The sequence below is a fragment of the Bicyclus anynana genome, chromosome 7 (genome assembly GCF_947172395.1).
Source record: "Bicyclus anynana chromosome 7, ilBicAnyn1.1, whole genome shotgun sequence".
Classification (NCBI taxonomy): Eukaryota; Metazoa; Arthropoda; class Insecta; order Lepidoptera; family Nymphalidae; genus Bicyclus; species Bicyclus anynana.
This window is the reverse complement of record NC_069089.1, coordinates 15,357,844-15,378,210: the sequence shown is the minus strand read 5'-3', so window position 1 is coordinate 15,378,210 and position 20,367 is coordinate 15,357,844. Positions and strand designations below refer to the sequence as shown.

Here is a 20,367-nt window from a genome sequence, read left to right as displayed (position 1 = left end):
TGGTGTTAGAAGTAGTAAAACTCATGAAAATTGTGGTGGAAAATTTAAGAAAAAAACAAACCTTTTTGAATCTGATTTAAAATATATTAATTCAGGTTTTATGTTCAGTGTTATTTGGTTTCACGTGTTTCCTGATGAATTCTTGAAATGCGGCGACATCTTCAGGTTTGTCATCTACAATAGGAAAATATTTCTTTACTATTTATAATGAAAATTATAAGCTATTCATTTTTATTTTGCCGTTTGATAGCCTAGCTAGAAAAATATAAGTTAGAAAGCCAAAACTTCATAATTAATCAATCGCCACTTCAAATTACATTTATTAGACGTTCTTGGCAGAACTAAGTCCTGGCTACTGCGCTGTAATGGAGGGAAGGCTGAGTTCTCACACATGCACATTCTTTATTCCTTCATAGACTAGAGAGGTAAGGACTTTATTGTGTGATTTCTCTTCTTTATACTTTATGTTTCAAGTAATCTGTATCTATACTTATAATATAAACCCTTCAAAACAAAAAAAGAATTTTCAAAATCGGTCCATAAATGACGGTATTATCGCTGAACATACATAAAAAAAAAACATACATACAGTCGAACGTAGAACCTCCTCCTTTTTGGAAGTCGGTTAAAAACTGGTCGAATTCCATCTAGAATCTACACTTACAATATGAATTCTGTACATTGAAGATATTTTGAAAATTTTTGTTGGGGGGCATTATATAATCGATACTGAAGCTAAAAATATTATTTTTCGATTTTTTGTCTATCTGTCCATGTTTTTTTTGTTATTCGGCCATCACGCTGAAACTACTGAATGAATTCAAATGAAACTTGGCACAATTTAAGACCATAATACGGAGAAGGTTGCGAAAATAAAATGAGAAGGGGGTGAAATAGGAGTTGAAAGTTTGTATGGAAAGTCCTTCATTTTTAAAGTTACAGTTTTAAAAATTTGTCAAATAATTTGTTAAATCATGAAATAATATAATTCAAAATTTTTAAAATTCAACCCCTAAAGTGGTGAAATTGAAAGTTTACAATGATTACCACACGGACGAAGTCGCGGGCGTCTGCGTGTAAATAAATACATACCGGTTTCCTGCGGCGCCGTCTCCTCGCCCTCGTCGTCGCTGGAGCTCTCGTTGGCGGGGTGCTTGAGGTACATGTCGCTGAGCTCGCGCCCGCACGCCACTTCGTCTATTAGCTTCTTTTTGTCTATCACCGTGTCTGGATCGCCTACGACAGTGTGACGTCATCGTAAGACATTGTCATACACAACCTCAGACTAATTAGATAAAGACCTGCCTCGCAAGACATTATTTTTCTGTCAACGTATATGATCAACGATCTTATGCAATTATAAACACTGTCTCTAAAGAATCGATGTTTCATAGTTTACAATCGTGTCCGTCGGTTAAAAACCTCCGTAAAAATACCTTTTTGTGTAGTTATATGGTGTAAAAAACGAACAAAAACTTCTAGTTTAGTATAAAATATGTATGAAATCTAAGCTAGTTTTCCTTAGAAAATGGCAGAAAATTTTGTTCGTGAATTTGGGTGCGATACTAGTCCTTATGTATTTAGTCTGAGTCCACAATACTACTACACTCAGCAGCTATGCTTGGGGTTTCTCTGCGTGATCGAATTAGAAATGAGGTGATCAAATGAACTAAAGTCACTGACATAGCTCAGCGAGTCGCGAAGCTGAAGTATTGCTACTTCAGCTTCGCGAGCAGGCCACATAGTTCGAAGAGCCGATGGACGTTGGGGTCCCAAGGAGCTGGAATGACGACCCCGCACCGGAAAGCGCAGTGTTGGTCGACCCCTCATAAGGTGGGCCGAAGACATCAAACGGGTTGCAGGGAACCGCTGGACGCTGGCGACTCGAGACCGTTTTGTTTGGAGGTCCATGCAAGAGGCCCATGTCCAGCAGTGGACGTCCATCGGCTGATAATGATGATCATGATAATACTACAATACAATACTCGCTTGGCAGTCAATTATATTGTCCGCCAAACCAGCCCCCCTAGCCAAGTGGCATCGATCTCTTTCTACGATCGCTAGAAAAATGTATGGGATTGACAGATCTTGATCACGTGACCTGTCGATAGCATTTCGAAGCGTTAGCGATTTACGCTCTTGGCTAAGGGGACTGGTTACTATGTTACGGAGCTTCGACACCAGATAAGTATAGTCGGAACTTCCGATTATTATTACAACTTCGGTTCCGACACTTTAAAATCGGAGGTCGAAGCATTACATAGCGGTTTTTGTGTTTTATTTTATTTTTATTTTATATAATAAAAAAATTTAAAAAAAAAATATTAATGAGTTACTTTGTAACAATAATACCTAACGTAAAAAATTAAGACTTGTATTATTTTCATCAATGGAATTTGATTTTAAGACAGAATTTTGATAAAACAGTTTTGATTCGATTTTCACACATAGAAGGTTCGTGCTTAGCTTATCTCTTACTTTTATCTCCTTTTTTTAATTCCTCTTCTTTTCTTCTTTGCTCTTCTAACTTTTCTGCGCGCATTCTTAACCAATCGGCTTTGTAGTCTCTAAAAATTACTTGAAATTAGATTAATCACATTAAAATTAATATTAATTCTTAACATTTCACAGATGCCAAAAGATATTAAAACAATATTAAAAAATAAAGTATTTTTCTTACTTTTCATATTCTTCAGCTGCATCATCTACTAATTTGAAAAATTCATCTATGCCCTGTAAATAAAATATTGAAATGAGGATTAAAAATGAAAATCTTTAGGGATTGCAGGACAATGTCTTTCGGATCAGCTAGTCAAGTATGTCAACATTTAATGTGTTTTAAATTTATATAAATTAGGTGAAATGTCTGTCAAAAGTGTAATTACAAAGTTGTCAGCCTCGTTGGTCCATGTCCATGTGGTTTAGAATCATGAGGTCCTGGGTTTGTATCCTCGGTCGGGCAAATTAATAATAAACAATAATAAAAAGGTGATTGTTTGAAGAAGAATGAAGTGTATTGTGGGCTGTTCTCAGACCAAGGCACGTTTTGGAACACTCGTTACTTTAATTTTAAGTTTTCGACAAATTATCACTATTATCTTATAACATAGGTAAGGACACTTAAAAACTGATTGTTAACCTAAAAATTGTTTTAAAAAAATAAACCTAATGAAATATATATTTTTTTTTCTTTTATAAACTCACTAGCGGACGCCCGCGACTTCGTCCGCGTGGAATTTAGTTTTTAACAAATCCTCGGGAACCTTGCATTTTTCCGGGATAAAAAGTAGCCTGAGTTAATCCAGACTATAATCTCTACTTCATATTTCAAAGGTGTGAAAGAGTAACAAACATTCATACCATCAAAATCATTAGTTTTTTGCAAATCTCGGAAAACCATAGATATTTTCGGAACAAAGAGTTAGCCTATGTGTTAATCCAGAGTAAAATCTATCTCCATTCCAAATTTCAGCCAAATCGGTTTAGTAGTTGCGGCGTTAAAGAGTAAAAATATCACGCACAACGGCCAAACACTTGGCTAAGTGCGGAAACAGCCCAGAAGAAAGAAGAGTAATAATATGCTCCCGTCCGACTATTCGGCCACGGCGGCTAATCTCATGGTGAGATTAACTATGTAGGAGATATTATAGTGCACAAGTGTATGCGCAAGCACAGGTGCACTATCTCTTCCCTCACTCTCTTATTCCGCTGGGACGGCAGACCGACACGACCGGTGAGAGATCAGGCGCAGGACTGACGGCTTTACGTGCTCTCCGAAACACGGGGTGTACTAATACCGCCAACTTCCCAGCTCCAGGTTGCTATTAAGATTTTCCTTGTAAGAAAAATCCCAATCACCTATTTTTATTGTTGGCCTGACCCGGGATTCGAACCACCAGCTAACGACGGGACCAATGAGGCAGTTAAAGAGTAACAAACATCCAAACGTACAAACTTTCGCGTTTATAATGTTAGTAGGAAGTAGGATACCTGTCCCGTATGTGCACTAACTCCACAGCTCTTCAGGTCAGCGTAGAAAGTGTCGAGCGCGAGCGCCATGGAGCGCGTGAGGTTGCCGACGTAGGTGGCGCCCTCGCCCTCGCCGTCCCCGTCCGCGTCCAGCGCCTCCTGGAACGCCTCGAAGTCCCGCATCCACTCCACGGCGTAGCTGTTGTCTACTACATCTGTCTGCAATAACGTGAATCATCTGAAATCTTCTGTGGTTTTGCGTAAAATTAATAGTTAAAGTTACACGAAAAGGATAACGTATTGTAGATACTTTCCCTGTAATAAATATAATAATATTATAAGCTTGTTCGCGTTCGGCTTTGCTAGGAAAGGAGGGGTGAAGGACTTCTTCTTCACTCGCACTCACAATCACAGCCAAGTTTTACCACATAGTTTTTGGTAACATAAAAGCGAAATATCGTAGGGTCGCGGTGCGCGCGCGCATATAGGTTGCGGTTGATCACGTGCGACTAATTAATTTAGTTTTCAGCGGCGTTTAGAAATAACGGGGATTATGCGGGACAGAGAGGTACTTATTGGATGTGTTGGAGTAGGATGGGAAGCGTTAGCTTTGCGCGAACAAAGCTAAGGTATAATCGGGTGCATGACATCTCCAAAATAATGTGCATGTGTCCCTCGTCCAGCGTCGCATCGCACAGGTCAAACAAAATCAAGACTGCGTATCGGGTTACACTTAAAATCTTGTAACTGTATGGCAAAATCAAAAGATTGCATAAGTATACATCTGACTACAAGTATATAAAAATAAAATTGTTGCACACCACAGTAGATTACAAAAAATTAGTAATTCCTTTAAGGGTAAACTAAACTACCACATGAAGCCACTGGAATGTCTCTCAAAAAGTTCAAAGTGTTTATTAAACACAAGCTTTAAAATAAAATAAAAATAAAAATAGCCTTTATTCTCTGACTGCTGTATACATATGATATACCTAATACTATTATTTAATTTATACACAAGAGCAATCAGGTTGTCCTTCGACATAGGCCTCCTCCAGACTTTTCCACTCTACTCGATCTCTGGCCTTTCCTCGCCATCCTTTCGGCAGGTCATCCTCCCATCTCTTATGTGGTCGTCCTTGCCTCCTTTTTTTTTTTTTTTTAACGCAAGCTTTTAGTAGTCTTATTATAGTGCTAGTGAGTATATAAATAATAAAAAGCTTGGTGTTAAACTGTATAATACGACTGTGTGCTTAGTTTTAAATAAGTTTGTAAAATGGTGGTAAACAAAAAAAATAAAACTTGGCTGAGTTTGTTGTGGGCTCTTCTCGGACCAAGGTGCGTTTGGAACCCTTGTAACTTTAATTTTAATTTTTCGTCTGTTATTACCACCATTAGATTAAATTAAGCTTTGACATGCTTGTAAACTAAGCCTAATTGAAATAAAAGAATTTTGCTTTTTTTTTATCACTTAATAGTGCACAACATTACCTTGTTCATAACAACAATGAAGGGCAGGCGAGTCTTGTACAGTATGGAGCAGGCGTACAGCATGTTGGACATGAAGGTGACGGGTGAGACACTGCGCACTGTGTCCATGACATACACCACCACTGTGGGGCATGAGGCAGCCAGTGTCTCTGTCACTATAGTACCTGACGCTGACCACGTGAACACTTCTATTTGACCTGGTGACATGGAATTTTATAGTAATAGTTGATCTAAATCAAGCCCATGTAATAATAAGTGTGAAACTATCACCTATATATACCATTGTTTCCCAACCTGTGGTCCACAAACCCCTGGGGGTCTGCGAGTATATGTGTGGGAGTCTGCAGTGTCATCTCTGGGCCATACATAATTGCTAATGTTTCATATTTGAAATACTAATTTGATTATTGAGATGGTCTGACCTTCAAACATGGATCTTACTGCTTACTTCAACTTGGAACGCTTTTCATATTTTTTATAGTAAACAGTTATAAGCACCTATTTTGTATCTGTAATAACTAAAATAAATATCTAATCAGATTTTTTTCTGTTTATTTTATTATGGGGGTCTGTGAAAACTGTGCTTGATTTCCTACGGGTCTGTGGCTGAAAAAGATTGGGAAACGCTGTTATAAACAAATTTAAAATAACTAAGGAAACATACCTGGTGTATCAATTATGCAATATTTATGTTTCTTGCCGGCTTTCTCTATGAGGTCAACAACTTGTCCAAATTTAGTTGAGAACAGATTCAGAGCTGTCACTATGCCTCCATTTGGGCCCAGGCCATACTGTTTCATAACCTCTTTGTAATTCACTGTGTCTCTTATATCTAAATAATAAAAAATCTGGTTAATTGGGAAAATAAAGGTTAGGATAATTAATAAAAGACTTAAATTTAGATTTATTGTTTTGAATACTAAGCTGATATCTCATTCTGTGAATAATTGAATTGTTAAAAAGACAAAATTGATGCAAATGTTTATTTTTTTACAGTTTTATTAACTAACTAGCAGACACCCAACAATTTCAACTACATAGTTCCCATTCCTGTGGGAACATGAGGATAAAATGAGCCCATGACATTTACAAATAACGTGGCTTTCCACTGGTAAAATAACTTTGCGAATTGGTTAATTACATCCATAGATTACCTCTTACAAGCTCACAAACTTTACCTGTTTATAATATTAGTACTGGTTTTATTACTAGTTAAAGGGCTACTTATTAACATAAAAGTAAAACTCATTAAGGGGATAAAACTTTATAGTAAAATAAGGCAGTGGTGTGGCAAAGAAAGCTTCCCAATAAAATGTTTTAATCACACACAACATGACTAAATACTTCTAAATGCCAGTTAAATGGTAGCTTCTACTTCTAGCAAGTCCGTAAGAGACTACAGCTTGAAAGATCTGAATTACCTATATTCGCCGGGTATGGAACCTCTCTACACGCTGGGTCCAAGTTTATTAAATACGGTTTCGAACCATTTGTAATTTTGCCCGCCAAACGCCTTGTGAACGATGTTTTGCCTGCGCCAGCCATCCCTGTTACATACAAACCCTACTGTTAACAGTAATTTGCTTATTAATAGCAAAAAATAGAGAAATTTCAATTAGTAACCTAATATTATAAGGCAGACTGGTTTCGGTGATTCCTCTTCCATTTTTATACTTTTGTTTGATTACAATATTTAGAGATTATTCCTTACAAAACTGTTAATTAATTTCAAAATTAGAAAAATGGTAAATTGGATATTATTTGAGAAAATATCGAACAACGGAAAAATACGAAATAAAAATTACAAAACAAAAACTATTCAAATTTCAAACTTGACATGACAACTTGACTTGACATTGACAAACCAATGACATTTGACAACTAGTTTCACAGATTAGAAACGACTTGAAAGCTCGGAAGAATTAACTTTACAGATACGTATTCTGGCAACACTGACAGAATGACTGCGAGCGACTCACGTCACTTAGCATGCACAGTCATGCATCTGAATGAACCATTTTCCTCTGAAGGTATTCCTTAAAGGTAAGGTAAAAATCCGCTAGGGGCAGCACTGAGGGGGGTACAAATATGTTGAATTTTCTATTGAAATTATAAAACAATGCCAATGACATTTTGTTTCCGTTACTGTTTGCAAATTTATTCTGCAATTTCTTGAATTTATTTTTGGTACATAATCTTCCGTAAATTCAATTATAATTACTTGTATCGAATCGTAATAGAATCGTGTATAGAAATAGATTTTAAACAAAAATAAAAAATCTCATTACACAACTTAGGCACTTTTATTTCTTAAACTAAAACATTGTACAAATATTTACAAAACCGGATTATATAAAAATCTATATATTATATTTCTCGAGATTTAAAAACATAATTGGGTACATGTGACCTAGCTTGGATATTCTTTTCTGTATAATTATTCGTAACGTGTCTGTGTATGTAGCAGGTGGTTTGCATGTAGATGGATCACGCCAATGTAGACCTGAAAGAAAAAATATAATTATGTTCCGGAATAAAAAAAAAAATCTTTTAATAAAAAAAATAAAATAAAATCTGTTTATTTCGGCTTTCAGTTTATTTGATTATGTTTGTATAATAAAATAATCATCATAACTTATAATCTATGTTAGTACCATAAGAACTACAAAAAAAATAATAATATAATCAATTTAGATATCTGCCTCTACATATGCACGCAACGGGCACACGCAGTATGGGGCAGTTAAACTTTTCATTCACTAATCACGAATCTTTAAATTTAAAGAAGATGAATAACTATCTTAAGCTGTAATATTTTTTTAAGCCAAGTGACCTGACCATTGACTATTATCTTATTAACATAATTACCTGTAGAGTCACAACTAAACAGTGCAGGTGAAGGCACGTGGTCACGCGTGTAGTTCCATATACAATCACGTAGCACTTGTACAACCTGTAAACAGAAATGCTTAATGGTAATTTATAGTTACACTGTAATGATGAAAATCCAGAACAGCTAGTGTATGGTACAGTAAAATATACATTTTTAGAATAAATATCTTTAATAGGTATTACTTTGTAGAATGTGATACTTGTGCATTTTTTTAAAGAAAGAGTAATAGTAGCTCTTGTCTCCATACTAATATTATAAATGCGATGTTTTGTCTAGTATCTGTTACCTGTTCACGGCTAAACCGATTTTGATGAATGTAGGTATAGAGATAATTTGGAATTTGGAGCAAAACAAAAGCTACTTTTTACCCGACTGTGGCAAAGCCAAAAGGAAGGGTAATGATTATTCTAGAAAAAATCATGGTTTCACGGGACTATGATGTTAAATATCTGATAAAATTACCAATGTTATTCGGTCGCTCTATAAATATAGTCTGTCATAATAATGACAGCATACGCAGTGTTGCCAATTTTTTTATTAATTTCTACTCTTGTCACAGATTATAAAGTTCTTACCTCACTCGCAGTCAGTTCAGGCGCCAGTTCCAGTATGTGGCTCAGAGGATGCGGCAGCAACTGTCCCAACGTCATCACAGACAGAAGTTCGGTTAGTGCTAACATTTCACATGTCATCTCTGCAGATTGCTTGTGCCTGTCTGGAAATACATATCGCATATATAATATTTATGAACACAAGTCAGGTTTTCTAATGAAATGAATCATCCTACTATACAGGGTGATGCGGAGAATTTTTCATAACTTCAAGGTATTAACATGTCCACTTATAGGAGCCGAACTGCATAACTAATTATTTTTAACTAAAAATGAAACTTTTTATGTTTTCATACAAATTCATTGAAATAGTTCCGATTATTCATGTATCACAAGTGGTAAGACTGTTTTACTCCCAAAAATGTTAATTTTAGAACACATCTTCCTTAGACATTTTAAATTAATTTTCCTTAAAGAATATAACCCTAGAGTTATGGGAAATACTCCCAAGCACCCTGTATATTGCACACTCACCCAAATGTGCTCTCAACCGATGCAGCAACGATGCAGCCGCGGCCCGCAGCAGCGCCGAGGCGAGGCACAGCGCCGGGCGCGCGCGGGCGATGCGCCTCAGAGCGGCGCGCGACACTCCACAGCGCTCCACCGCGCAGCGCATGTACAGCTCGCGCTCTATGCTCACTTGCTACCAACGAATACACACAAACACTAACAACAGCGAGGCAGCCACGGCTCGCACCAATGCAAGGCTCAGCTATAGCTTTCCAAAGAAGTGTAGAAAGGGAACTTTTTTTCCCTCTTACAACACTGTTCAACTTGTCAGTTATTAGTGTCTATACTGTCAAATGTCTCGGAATTATTTAGGACATTAACAGATTGTGAGAAAATATTGGCAGTGAAATAATATTATTGGGGCACAAGATGAATATGACAATCCATAGTGGCACCCGCCACTTTATGTACTACTAGCTGACGCCGCGCAGTTTCACTCGCGTGGTTCCCGTTCCCGTAGGAATACGGGGATAATATACCTTCTAGGAATACGGGGATAATATATCTAGCCTATAGCCTTCCTCGATAAATGGGCTATCTAACACTGAAAGAATTTTTCAAATCGGACCAGTAGTTCCTGAGATTAGCGCGTTCAATCAAACAAACAAAAAAACAAACAAACTATATAAAAATAGCTCAACGGTATGAGCGGTCGGATTCATCACCGAGGATCCCCGTTGGTCTATTGTCGTACCCACTCCTAGCAGTCTTTCCAGACTAGTTGGAGAGGAATGGGAATATTAAAAAAAAAGAGATGTCTGGCAGAATTCGAAGCCAAAATGTTGTTGGATCTGGACAATGTTAACCGAAGAACTGCTGAGATAACAGGTTTGTATTTATTTAAAGTACTATAAATGTTGTGCTCTAAAGTGTTTTATTTATTTATTTTTTTATTTAATACTCTTTATTTGTACAACACAAAAATAAAAGAAAACAAGCAAAACAGAAACACAAGAAAAAGTAGAATACAAAAGGCGGTCTTATCGCTTAGTAGCGATCTCTTCCAGGCAACCTTAGGCTTAGGAAGTTATTAGGACAACTGTAGGTGGTGTGATTGTACATATACATACATACAAATAACTACACACTAATACATAAACCATAATACACAAATTATATAATAATTATAAATATCATAAAATAAACTAATATATATAATATATCATTATGTCGTATGATAAATATTCTAATAAAATAAAATATGCAACTAATATGTCTTAACGGACGTATTTTACAATATTTACAAGGTTTTTGAAGGTTAGATTGTTATGGTTACGTTTACGTTGTCAATATAAACACTATTTGTGTTGCCATATTGGCGATAGTGGCGCCCCTAATAATTTCTACTCTTTTTGCAAAGCTATATAATGCCACAAATTTTTATGACGCGATAGCCAAAACTAGAACTAAACGGCGCGCAACCGCCATTTGGCAAAACATTATAGTAAAAGCGCGACAACTGCGATACCCTCACCAGGCCATATATAATACACACAGGCTAGATATACAATAATGACAATAACACACCATACCTTAGTAAAATCCTCATCAGGCCACGGCAGCCCATTGTACATGACATCAGGCGAGACCAACTCCACCAGTAGCAGAGACACGGACGTCGCGCCTTCCACCACACCGCTGTTACCATCCTGCCACAATTAACAATTTCATATAAAAAAAGGAAACGCGCCACACGATACTAGGGTAGCATGATAACTAATGTATAACATCTGACATATCAAATGAGTAAACAGCAAGCCTTGATGATGATACCAGCGTGAAACACCAGCTGGCTCTGCATCGGCTATGGGGTCCTAGTACAAATAACACTGACCTAACAATCATGTAGATGTAGGTATGTACGAGTAGCTCTGCTTCTACTTGATAATGGGGCTTTAGTACAAATAATACTGACCATACAAGACATTAGCGCGCCCATGAGCAGCTCGTTACTGGTGATGAGCATAGAGTCATTAACTATGGAGATGTAACATCCAAATTCACCAACAAAATTGTACATCATTCTATAGAAACAGTTATTTAATCGCGTTAGATCGTTGATCTCATACTTTGACAGAGGGGTAACGTCTAGCGAGGCATGTCTCTATATAATTCGTCTAAGGTGATATGTGGCTCTGCTTCCGTTGGGTAATAGAGCCCTGGTACAAACGACACTGACCATACAAGACATGAGCGCGCCCATGAGCAGCTCGTTGTTGGTGGTGAGTATGGGCGCCGCGTCGGTCTCGTCCTGGCTGCCGTGAATTCGCACGTCTTGCCGATGATGCCATGATGGAACACCCAGCTGGCTCTGTATCACCTATGGGGCCCTGGTACAAATGACACTGACCATACAAGACATGGGTGCACTCATGAGCAGCCTGCTGTTGGTGATGAGTATGTGACTCTGGCCTCTGCGTCATTTAGGTTATGGGGCCCTGGTACAAACGACACTCACCATACAAGACATGAGCGCGCCCATGAGCAGCTCGTTGTTGGTGGTGAGTATGGGCGGCGCGTCGGTCTCGTCCTGGCTGCCCTGTCTCCGCACGCCCTTGCCGATGATGCCCGCGTGGAACACCGACGTGTGGCTCTGCGTCAGCTGGGTTATGGGGCCCTGGTACAAATATAACTTCAGGTAAACCTTTTCTGTAAAATGATTTTACTATATAACACAGTGAAAGCGTAATAAAGCAATCTAGATATATCAGCATTTTCCAGGGTTATTGGGCCCTGGTACAAATACAACGTCAAGTAAACCTTTTCTGTTAATTGCACTAACATTATAACACGCGACACCTGACAACGTAATAAACTGATCCAAAATTGATCATTTCTGCATTATGTTTAAAGGAAATTTCTAAAACAAATGGTCTCTATATGTTGGTTGTTACGTGGTACAAACTATACTTCATATTAACCTTTAACGTCAATTTGAAAATATCAATATTTTTTACCATAGCATCAGAGACATGCACACCATAATATATTATTTGGAGCCAAAAAATCTTTCAAAGTCTACTATAATGATCTGTTACACTGATATATTTATTTCTAGAGAAGACGTCTGAAGAGGCCAGACGAATGATCAGTTCTAACCAGGGACTATTTCATGCAATTTCCATTGTATAAGACACTAATATTATATAGTTGGACTCACATGTTTCTGATTCATGTGTATAAGCAGCTCATCGTGGCTCCACCTCTGGGGCGTGGCCACAGTGTTGGCGACCACGGTCCTGCTGCCGAAGATCTTGTCCTCGCGGAACATGGCCGTCTCCAGCAAATCGCGCAACGCCACCGCTCGCGCCAGCTTACTGTGTAGACACAGCTTGCGTAGGAGACGACTCGCGGTCTGTACTCCGCGTAATTTTGTCATTATATCTAGAAAATCAAGGTATAAATGACAAAAAATAATGAAAACATGCCATAAAACACAAAATTAAACTGCATGAGCATACAAATAGTCTTGCCAAAATGCTAATTACACTTGCTAAGATCAAAAGCTAAATCAAACTACAGTGGAAGAGTTGAGTGGTGGACAGTAATACCCAGAAAGTTACCACATCAAGAAGAGTCTCGTTCCTTTAACTTAATTCATGCAATGCTATCAAAAGATCATTTTATAGTCGAGCGACTGATCACTGATAGATTTAACTGAACACATATCTGGAATATCGCGTAATTTTGTCACACAGGTCTGTGATGCGTGCCAAATGATACAGAAATAAATGTCTAAATATCAGCTATCTCAGTTTCTTTAGTAAAATAGAAACAAAAAGTGTCTATTTACATAAGTCTTACACTTACAAGTCAATGTTTTAGTATACTCGTATCTCCCTCAACAAAATAGTTTAAATCACTAAAACTCACCTTCTTCGTGAAGACACCTGAAGAAATATTTCACAGTAGCCTGCACTACTTTCAAGATAACTTCAACACTGGGCGGCGGAGATTTTGTGCCGGACATGTCCGCTCTATCCAGCACCTGTTGCAAATACCAGTTGTTTATTGTTCGCATAAATATGCTAAATCTGTTCTAAAACGCCACACAACATTCGATTTAAAGAGCCAGCGCTATTGCATGCCAAATAGGCAAGATATATACACAATTTGCATCAACCTACTACCTGTACACTTGTATCTGCAAATAAATACATTGATTAATTGATTAAATCAAATCAAATCCTTTATTTGCTGATACAGTTTACAAGGTCTTAACAAATAAATATAATATATTGATTGATTAACTCTGAACAGAGCTTCGCGGCTCTTTGAGCTATATCAGTGACTTTTGTTCTCCGGCGGATTTATTCGTTTCTAATTATGCAGTGATAGATACTCTGAGCATAGCTATCTAACCTCATAAGATAAGTCAGAGTGACTCAGTGGATGGAAAAGCTTCTCCATCAGCTGAGTCCCTCTGCCTCTTCTTATGGGGTCCATAATTGGTCGAATACTCTTGTCTTCAGACACTAACTCAACTCTTAAAATTCCATACCCAAAGGGTACAACGGGAATATACTACTAAGACTAAGTCTGTTCGTCTTTCCAGGCTGTATATCATGAATCGTGCTAGCTAGACAGTTTTTTCACAGATGATGTATTTCTGTTGCCGATTTCTAGAATCTAGAGTCCAAATTCTAGACAATATGATACCTCAGCGAGTGCATGACAAGTCGGCATCTCGTCCAAGCTGGCCAACGTGCAGGAGTTCCGCACTCGCAGTATGGACGCGTAGTCTTGCAGCGCGCCGCCGATACGGTACAGGTTCGCCTCCACCGCGCGACCGATCGGACGAGTGCGGAGATGTGATACGCGAGATGAATTCTCCCACCTACAACGTTTAATATTATTGTAAAAAGCCGCAACAGAAAAAGTTGAAACCGGTAAGTGTTCATTTACACGAGGCGGTCGACGGCGGTCGTTCGTTTTACATGGATCTCACAACTTTTCACAGTAAAACAGAGTTGCTCGAATTGGTATATTTTACAAGTGTTGTTTTTTGATGGGATTGATATTAATGATTTTGAAGGATGCAAAAAGAACAGTGCATAAAGGTATCGTAAAAGGTCTTTCAAAATAACACAAAACTCACCTTAACAGTTTAACAATGTTCGCGCAATAGTAATACAGGTTCGTTTTGAAGTCTTTGCATGCTCCTTGCACGAAGCACTTGTTGACTTGTGTATCTGATATCATGGCATCTCTCAACGCATATTCTACTCCGGTCTTTATGAAGCCCTGGTATCTCTCTGTATCCATGTTGACATCCGGGCAATCTGCTGGGGTGTGGAGGGTGATTGTCCCGGATATGATTCGTACTAGTAATGCTAGGGTGGTATCATTCCGAGAGTATTGTAGGAGATAGCTGATTGTGCTTACAAATTCTGATGGCAGATTGTAACCTGGTAAGAAAGTTACACAATAATTAGTACCTAATGGAAAAAAAATTAATCAATCGATACCAAAGTCAATCTTGGACTTACCAAATGCTAAATTTTAAGTATCTATACTAAAATTATAAATACAAAAATCCGATTTTTTGTTAACTTTTTACGAGCCTGAGCCTTTATTAAAGTTACTATGTTACATCTAATGGTTATATGTGTGTGTGTGTACAAAACGTGTGTACATTGATGTTTTGTATGTGCCATTTGGCTGTGTTACCTATTTAGCTTATTAAACTCCACAAATACATGATGGAAACCAACTGTTTCCTTTCATATTTCTTGTATTCCAAACCCATAATGTACAAAAAAAAAACAGCAAGCTTTGCTTTTAAGTGTCAGTAAGGCCCTTTATAAAAACCTTTGTCATAACAGCAATTGATTGGTGGAAGAAATAAACACAGCTTTAGTAGACATCTTGTATCACAAACAGCTTTAAAACTAAAATTAATATAAAGATCAAAGCTCATTAGAGCCACCCGGGACGCAACGCCTCGTCGCTAGGCATCCTCTTGCAGTCGATAAGTGGACCATGGGTGGACGCCGCGTTTTCACCAGTAAATCTCGCGTGATCGTCTACCAGGTGTGCATGCCAACAGTGAGCTATCATCTAGTGGTCCACTCGCAGCGCGCTCGTAGACACCGGTGATTCGGTGACGCAGTTGATGTAGTGAGCATGCCCATACAAATCCATACGAAGAATACTAACCAGTCGAAGCGAGGCGGTCGGAGGGGACCTTTAGATCACTAATGATATGAACTTACTGACTATAATGAGTATTCTGGCAATAGAATACTGCTCCAGCTGGTTGCCCATCAACAGCTTCTCTCGAACAATGCTGATCTCCTCTGCAGCGCTCATCACTAGGGGTAGATTGGAGTCCGGGAACAGGCTTTCATATTCCAGTTTTTGGAGAAGATACTCTGTAATGTTTTTTGTTTTTATTGAATATAGTCTAGACATAAAAAACTGAAAATGTATAATCTCCCTTCTTAATTTATTTTTGACAACAGACATCATTTTGGTTTTTATGTATCATGTGACAGACATTATGTAAAATAATTTTTTATATGTATAATTAAAATTGTATAGACGGTTCAAACTGATTACTCACCCAGCAACTGTCTACAGAATAGATTCTTCTGCGCTTGCTTCAGAAGCAGCAAGAAGCAATGCACATCAGATCTCAGAAGCAGCGCTACTAGAGAAGCGGGGCCGACGCTCTCCCATGCCCCGCTGTGTCTATGTGTATTGCATACTACATACAGTCTATCCATCACTTCGTCTGTCACTAAAATAATTATAAAATATAATTTATATTAGTTAAATAGATAAATTAAGTAAAACAAAAAACTAATATTTTTTTTTATTTTTCGTCTTTCGTCTTCTCATCAAACCTTTCATTTCATATTTACATTTTTAAAGGTTATTTTATTATTTAGTAATATTGTTACTCACAAGTTTTTTCAATATCTTGTGTAAGCGCCTTTAATACAATGTCCGATTTGGAAGCAAGGGTCAGTAGATATGGAATGACATCTCTTTTTGATTCAGCTTTACTGTCTTCTCTGATTGCTTCCTGTTAATAAAAAAATATAATTTATTATTTTTTTTTTATTTTTTAATGAATTAAACTGTGCTGTTTAATTCATTCCCAGGCCCAGGCCTTAATTTTTAAAGGAAAGAGGATATTGAGCTACTGTACACTGATGTTTGTAAAAAAACCGGAAAATTGCGAGTTGTATAAGACAATATCACTTAACAAATTTCATACTAGTATTCTGTAGGTCTAGATTAACAGAAAGTGCCCTATGAATATTTCACTTGACAGTGTCGAAATATTCATAACTCTTTGAAGTGCCTCTCCATTAATGAAGGTTGGTCAACTTTCTTAATTTCTCCTTGTCTATGGCTAGGCAGAAAAGTTCTTCGACTGTTTTTATGCCAGTTCACTCCCATAAGTTTCGTAGCCAGGACATCTTCCTTCTTCATACTCCTCTTTTGTCTGCAATCTTGCCCATCACAATGGTTTGTAGCAAGCAAATCTTCTTTTACCTACCAATCTTTCAGGTGAAGAACCACAATAATTACAAACAAAAGGTACCTCTTTTTTTTTTTAATTGTTGCTTACCTGGAACAAGTCCACCAAAGCAGCCCTGACGTGGACCAGAGCAGGCGGGTGGTTGGCGAGATGAGCTAGCACCGCGCGCGCCGCGTCAGCGTTGAGGGTCAATGCTCTAGGGGCCACCAGCGCCGGCTCAGCGCGCCCCACCCAGCCCACCGCCCACGAGCATGCGCGACAACCTGGACATTATGGCTTCTTTACAGCAACGCCCATGGTAGACAAATCAAGATGAGATTTTCTTAATTGGTCCAGGTCTGGCTGGTGGGAGGCTTCGGCCGCATTTAGTTACCATCCTACCGACAAAGACGTACCGCCAAGCTTAGGAGTTCCGGTACGATGTCGTGTAGAAACCAAAAGGGGTGTGGATTTTGGATTTTCATCCTTCTCCTAACAAATTAGCCCGCTTCCATCTTAGACTGCATCATCACTTACCATCAGGTGAGATTGTGGTCAAGAGCTAATTTCTAAATAATAAAAAAAAAAATTTAAAAAAAATGTTAGCACCACAGGAATTCATGCTCTTGGATTGTTTTATCTCTGATGCCTGATGACGTAGAGGCACCATTAGATTTACTTAGCAATCAAATGAAAGGTGTTAAAACACCAGGTTTTCTTCTTTTCTGTTAATCCAGAGTAAAATCTATTTTCATTCCAAATTCGCCGCAAAATTTACACAATTTTATAAAAACTTTCATCCCCTTGAGGGTAGAAAAGATCAAAATCCTTTCTTAGCGGATGCCTACGTCATTACATCTACCTGCATGCCACATTTCTGGATGCCAAGATAGATAACTATGTCAGTCGTATTTAGATCGAAATGTGTTTAATTAATATGAAACTGCTGTGTGTATGTTTTTTACTAATAAAATGTATAAAAAATTGCTCCTTGCATAAATACCTAACATCATGTCAATGCATTTGGCTCTTTCCTCAGCATTTAATAGAGTGAGATTCTGAGTGGTGATATCCAACAGTACTCTGACAGCTTCAGTGCTTTGCAATGTGGTATCTGAAATAATTATAAGTAAGTTAAAATTTTAACTTAAAGAGTTACCTTGCAGGGGAGTAACTTTAGTATAGCCGGGCTGGCAAAATATACAGGCACAACATAGGCACAAATCTTATTATAGTGTTAAAGATTATTTAGAGGATAAAAATCTTGGTGCTGAATAGCACTATACAAGGGGGATGATGACTAGGTTTGAATATATTGAGTTTTATGATACTTTCGGGTAAATAAGGTCAATGTTAACTAACTTATACATAATAAGCAAAAATTGTCTGGATATTTGCAAAATAAATACGATTATAAAATTTCAAAATCTACTTTTTATAGTAATTAGATGAACATTCATACAGTTTTAACTTCCTTACATTAATTGTGACATTTTTCAATAAATAAACTATAAACATAAACACACAAATAACAAAGACATACAAGTAATTTTGTTTGAACGCCCATACAAATCTAACGATCATTATGACCTACAATGTCATTATATTGTACCATTTTGTATGGGGCATTTTTCAGGGATCCATGGCGGCTCCTCAAATCTGACCCTTTAAATCCCTGTAGCTCCAAAAGTAATGATTGTAGATACCTTGTTACTTTTACAAAATTGCTAATTTATATACAATTTAAAAACTGTCTTCATCCCTATTGTGTATTGTGTGTGGGAAGATAGGTTTTCTAAAAAAAAATTTACTTGGTAAGTTTGCCTTCTCTGTAGCTATATCCATGATGAGATTGATGCACCAGGGGGCAATGAATGGTGCCCAGAATTCCCCCAGGCTACTCAGCTCTGGACCAATCATGCTGACACTGTCCAGTGAACCATTGTTGGTTGAGTCAGGCTAAGAAATGAAATATTTTTATTAATTAACAAATAAATAAAATACTTTTATTGTAATTTGATGCATTTACCCTAGATAGTGGGGTTGGGGGGAGATGTTATGGTACTCAATATACAATGTATTGTGTACCACAACATCTCAGTAATGATAAACTACTTCCTAAGTTTCTGTATAAATCTTGGTAAATAGTAATTGAAAGGTAAATAATTCTATTACATTTATTTAGTTATGGCAATTTTGGACCACCTATGATCTACTTACTCTATAGATGACACTCCTCGCACAATCTTTAAGCCATCACGTTTGACTACCAGGAAATCGGTAGCAGCTTTTATATAGATACTAGCTGACGCCGCGCGGTTTCACCCGCGTGGTTCCCGTTCCCGTACGAATCCGGGGATAATATATAGTCTATAGCCTTCCTCGATAAATGGGCTATCTAACACTAAAAGAATTTTTCAAATCGGACCAGTAGTTCCTGAGATTAGCGCGTTCAATCAAACAAACAAACAAACTCTTCAGCTTTATTATATTAGTATAGATTCATGTCACCACTTCTCACCTCATAATCCGCTTGATTAATAGATACGTTGACGGCATCATGGAACACCATTGCGAAGTACTCCAGCACGGCATCTCTGGCTGCTGGAAAGTTTTTCAGCAGAGAAATACCAATTTTTGTCAAGTCCGGAGCATTTTGAAAGTTTCTTCGAGATACACCGTAAATAAAGTTATTTAGATCCGCCGACAAAGCGGTGGATTTCGCCTGAGCACTCATTGCTAGACTTGCAATTTTTATATACAAAATTGAGTTTAGCTACCGAGATAAATAAAAATACAAATTAAAAATGCGTCTCCCAACCCAAATCAAATCCCAGCTATTGTTTGACAGTTCACACGCGGATAATAACATGTCAAATTCAAAAGTTCGCGTCATGTCAAATGTCAACGTCAAAATGACGTACCGATAGACTGACCAGAAATAAAAAAGTTCGTTGCAAAGCAGTATTTATTTTATAGGCTCCATTGACCTCATAAAATAAAAGGACGCACAATCATGTAGATTTACTTAAAAACTAGCCAATTTTGCTTAGACAGTTTTAGAATTACTGGTAAAGAAAATTATGCCTAAAGGCCTTACTATACTACTTAATATATATTCAATATTCAATAAAATCCTAAATTCAACCTTAAAGATTCAATTTAAGGTTGAATTTGCAAATGCGTGTACTTGAAATTCTGTACCAAGAAGTTGTGTTTGGCATTCATTGAGTGGGGACATAATACTACGCTCAACACTTCGTACGCAATGATGTTAAATACTGTTAGATGTGTTATTATGTCATAAAAAAAAGGCCCTCAAAATAGGAAATTTCCACATCTCAATATTAGTTGTGGTCAAAAACGAACGTTATTTAAACAAATAATAGCTTTACACTTCGTACGCAATGATGTTAAATACT

General features: G+C 37.5%; 2 protein-coding genes across 2 annotated transcripts; both read right to left on the bottom strand.

The window, feature by feature from the left end:
- Positions 1 to 62: 62 nt before the first annotated feature.
- LOC112045201 (GPN-loop GTPase 1) lies at positions 63 to 7,292 on the bottom strand. Its single transcript, XM_024081295.2, has 9 exons — positions 7,084 to 7,292; positions 6,882 to 7,007; positions 6,125 to 6,292; positions 5,461 to 5,657; positions 3,991 to 4,188; positions 2,681 to 2,733; positions 2,479 to 2,567; positions 1,093 to 1,236; positions 63 to 174 (listed from the first exon to the last, which is right to left on the bottom strand). The coding sequence occupies exons 1-9, from the start codon at positions 7,124 to 7,126 to the stop codon at positions 92 to 94; spliced, it is 1,101 nt and encodes a 366-aa protein (XP_023937063.1). The 5' UTR covers positions 7,127 to 7,292; the 3' UTR covers positions 63 to 91.
- Positions 7,293 to 7,744: 452 nt separating this feature from the next.
- Positions 7,745 to 19,803, bottom strand: LOC112045202 (integrator complex subunit 5). Its single transcript, XM_024081297.2, has 17 exons — positions 19,467 to 19,803; positions 18,757 to 18,904; positions 17,949 to 18,059; positions 17,057 to 17,229; positions 16,384 to 16,504; positions 16,040 to 16,216; positions 15,690 to 15,848; positions 14,573 to 14,882; positions 14,134 to 14,311; positions 13,348 to 13,462; positions 12,635 to 12,858; positions 11,933 to 12,091; positions 11,007 to 11,123; positions 9,439 to 9,607; positions 8,929 to 9,068; positions 8,329 to 8,413; positions 7,745 to 7,963 (listed from the first exon to the last, which is right to left on the bottom strand). Exons 1-17 carry the CDS (start codon positions 19,680 to 19,682, stop codon positions 7,821 to 7,823), a joined length of 2,745 nt encoding a protein of 914 aa, XP_023937065.1. The 5' UTR covers positions 19,683 to 19,803; the 3' UTR covers positions 7,745 to 7,820.
- Positions 19,804 to 20,367: the final 564 nt, after the last annotated feature.

Bases quoted from the DNA above. Each gene is read 5' to 3' on its own strand.
- LOC112045201 (XM_024081295.2), bottom strand. From the start codon at position 7,126: ATGGAAGAGGAATCACCGAAACCAGTCTGCCTTATAATATTAG. The intron at 7,008-7,083 runs GTTACTAATTGA...TGTATGTAACAG, and splicing joins AGTCTGCCTTATAATATTAG to GGATGGCTGGCGCAGGCAAA. The intron at 4,189-5,460 runs GTAATGTTGTGC...ACGTTATTGCAG, and splicing joins TCATTGTTGTTATGAACAAG to ACAGATGTAGTAGACAACAG.
- LOC112045202 (XM_024081297.2), bottom strand. From the start codon at position 19,682: ATGAGTGCTCAGGCGAAATCCACCGCTTTGTCGGCGGATCTAAATAAC. The intron at 11,124-11,932 runs GTGAGTGTCGTT...TAATTGTGGCAG, and splicing joins GCGCGCTCATGTCTTGTATG to GATGGTAACAGCGGTGTGGT. The intron at 9,069-9,438 runs GTGAGTGTGCAA...ATGTATTTCCAG, and splicing joins TCGGTTGAGAGCACATTTGG to ACAGGCACAAGCAATCTGCA.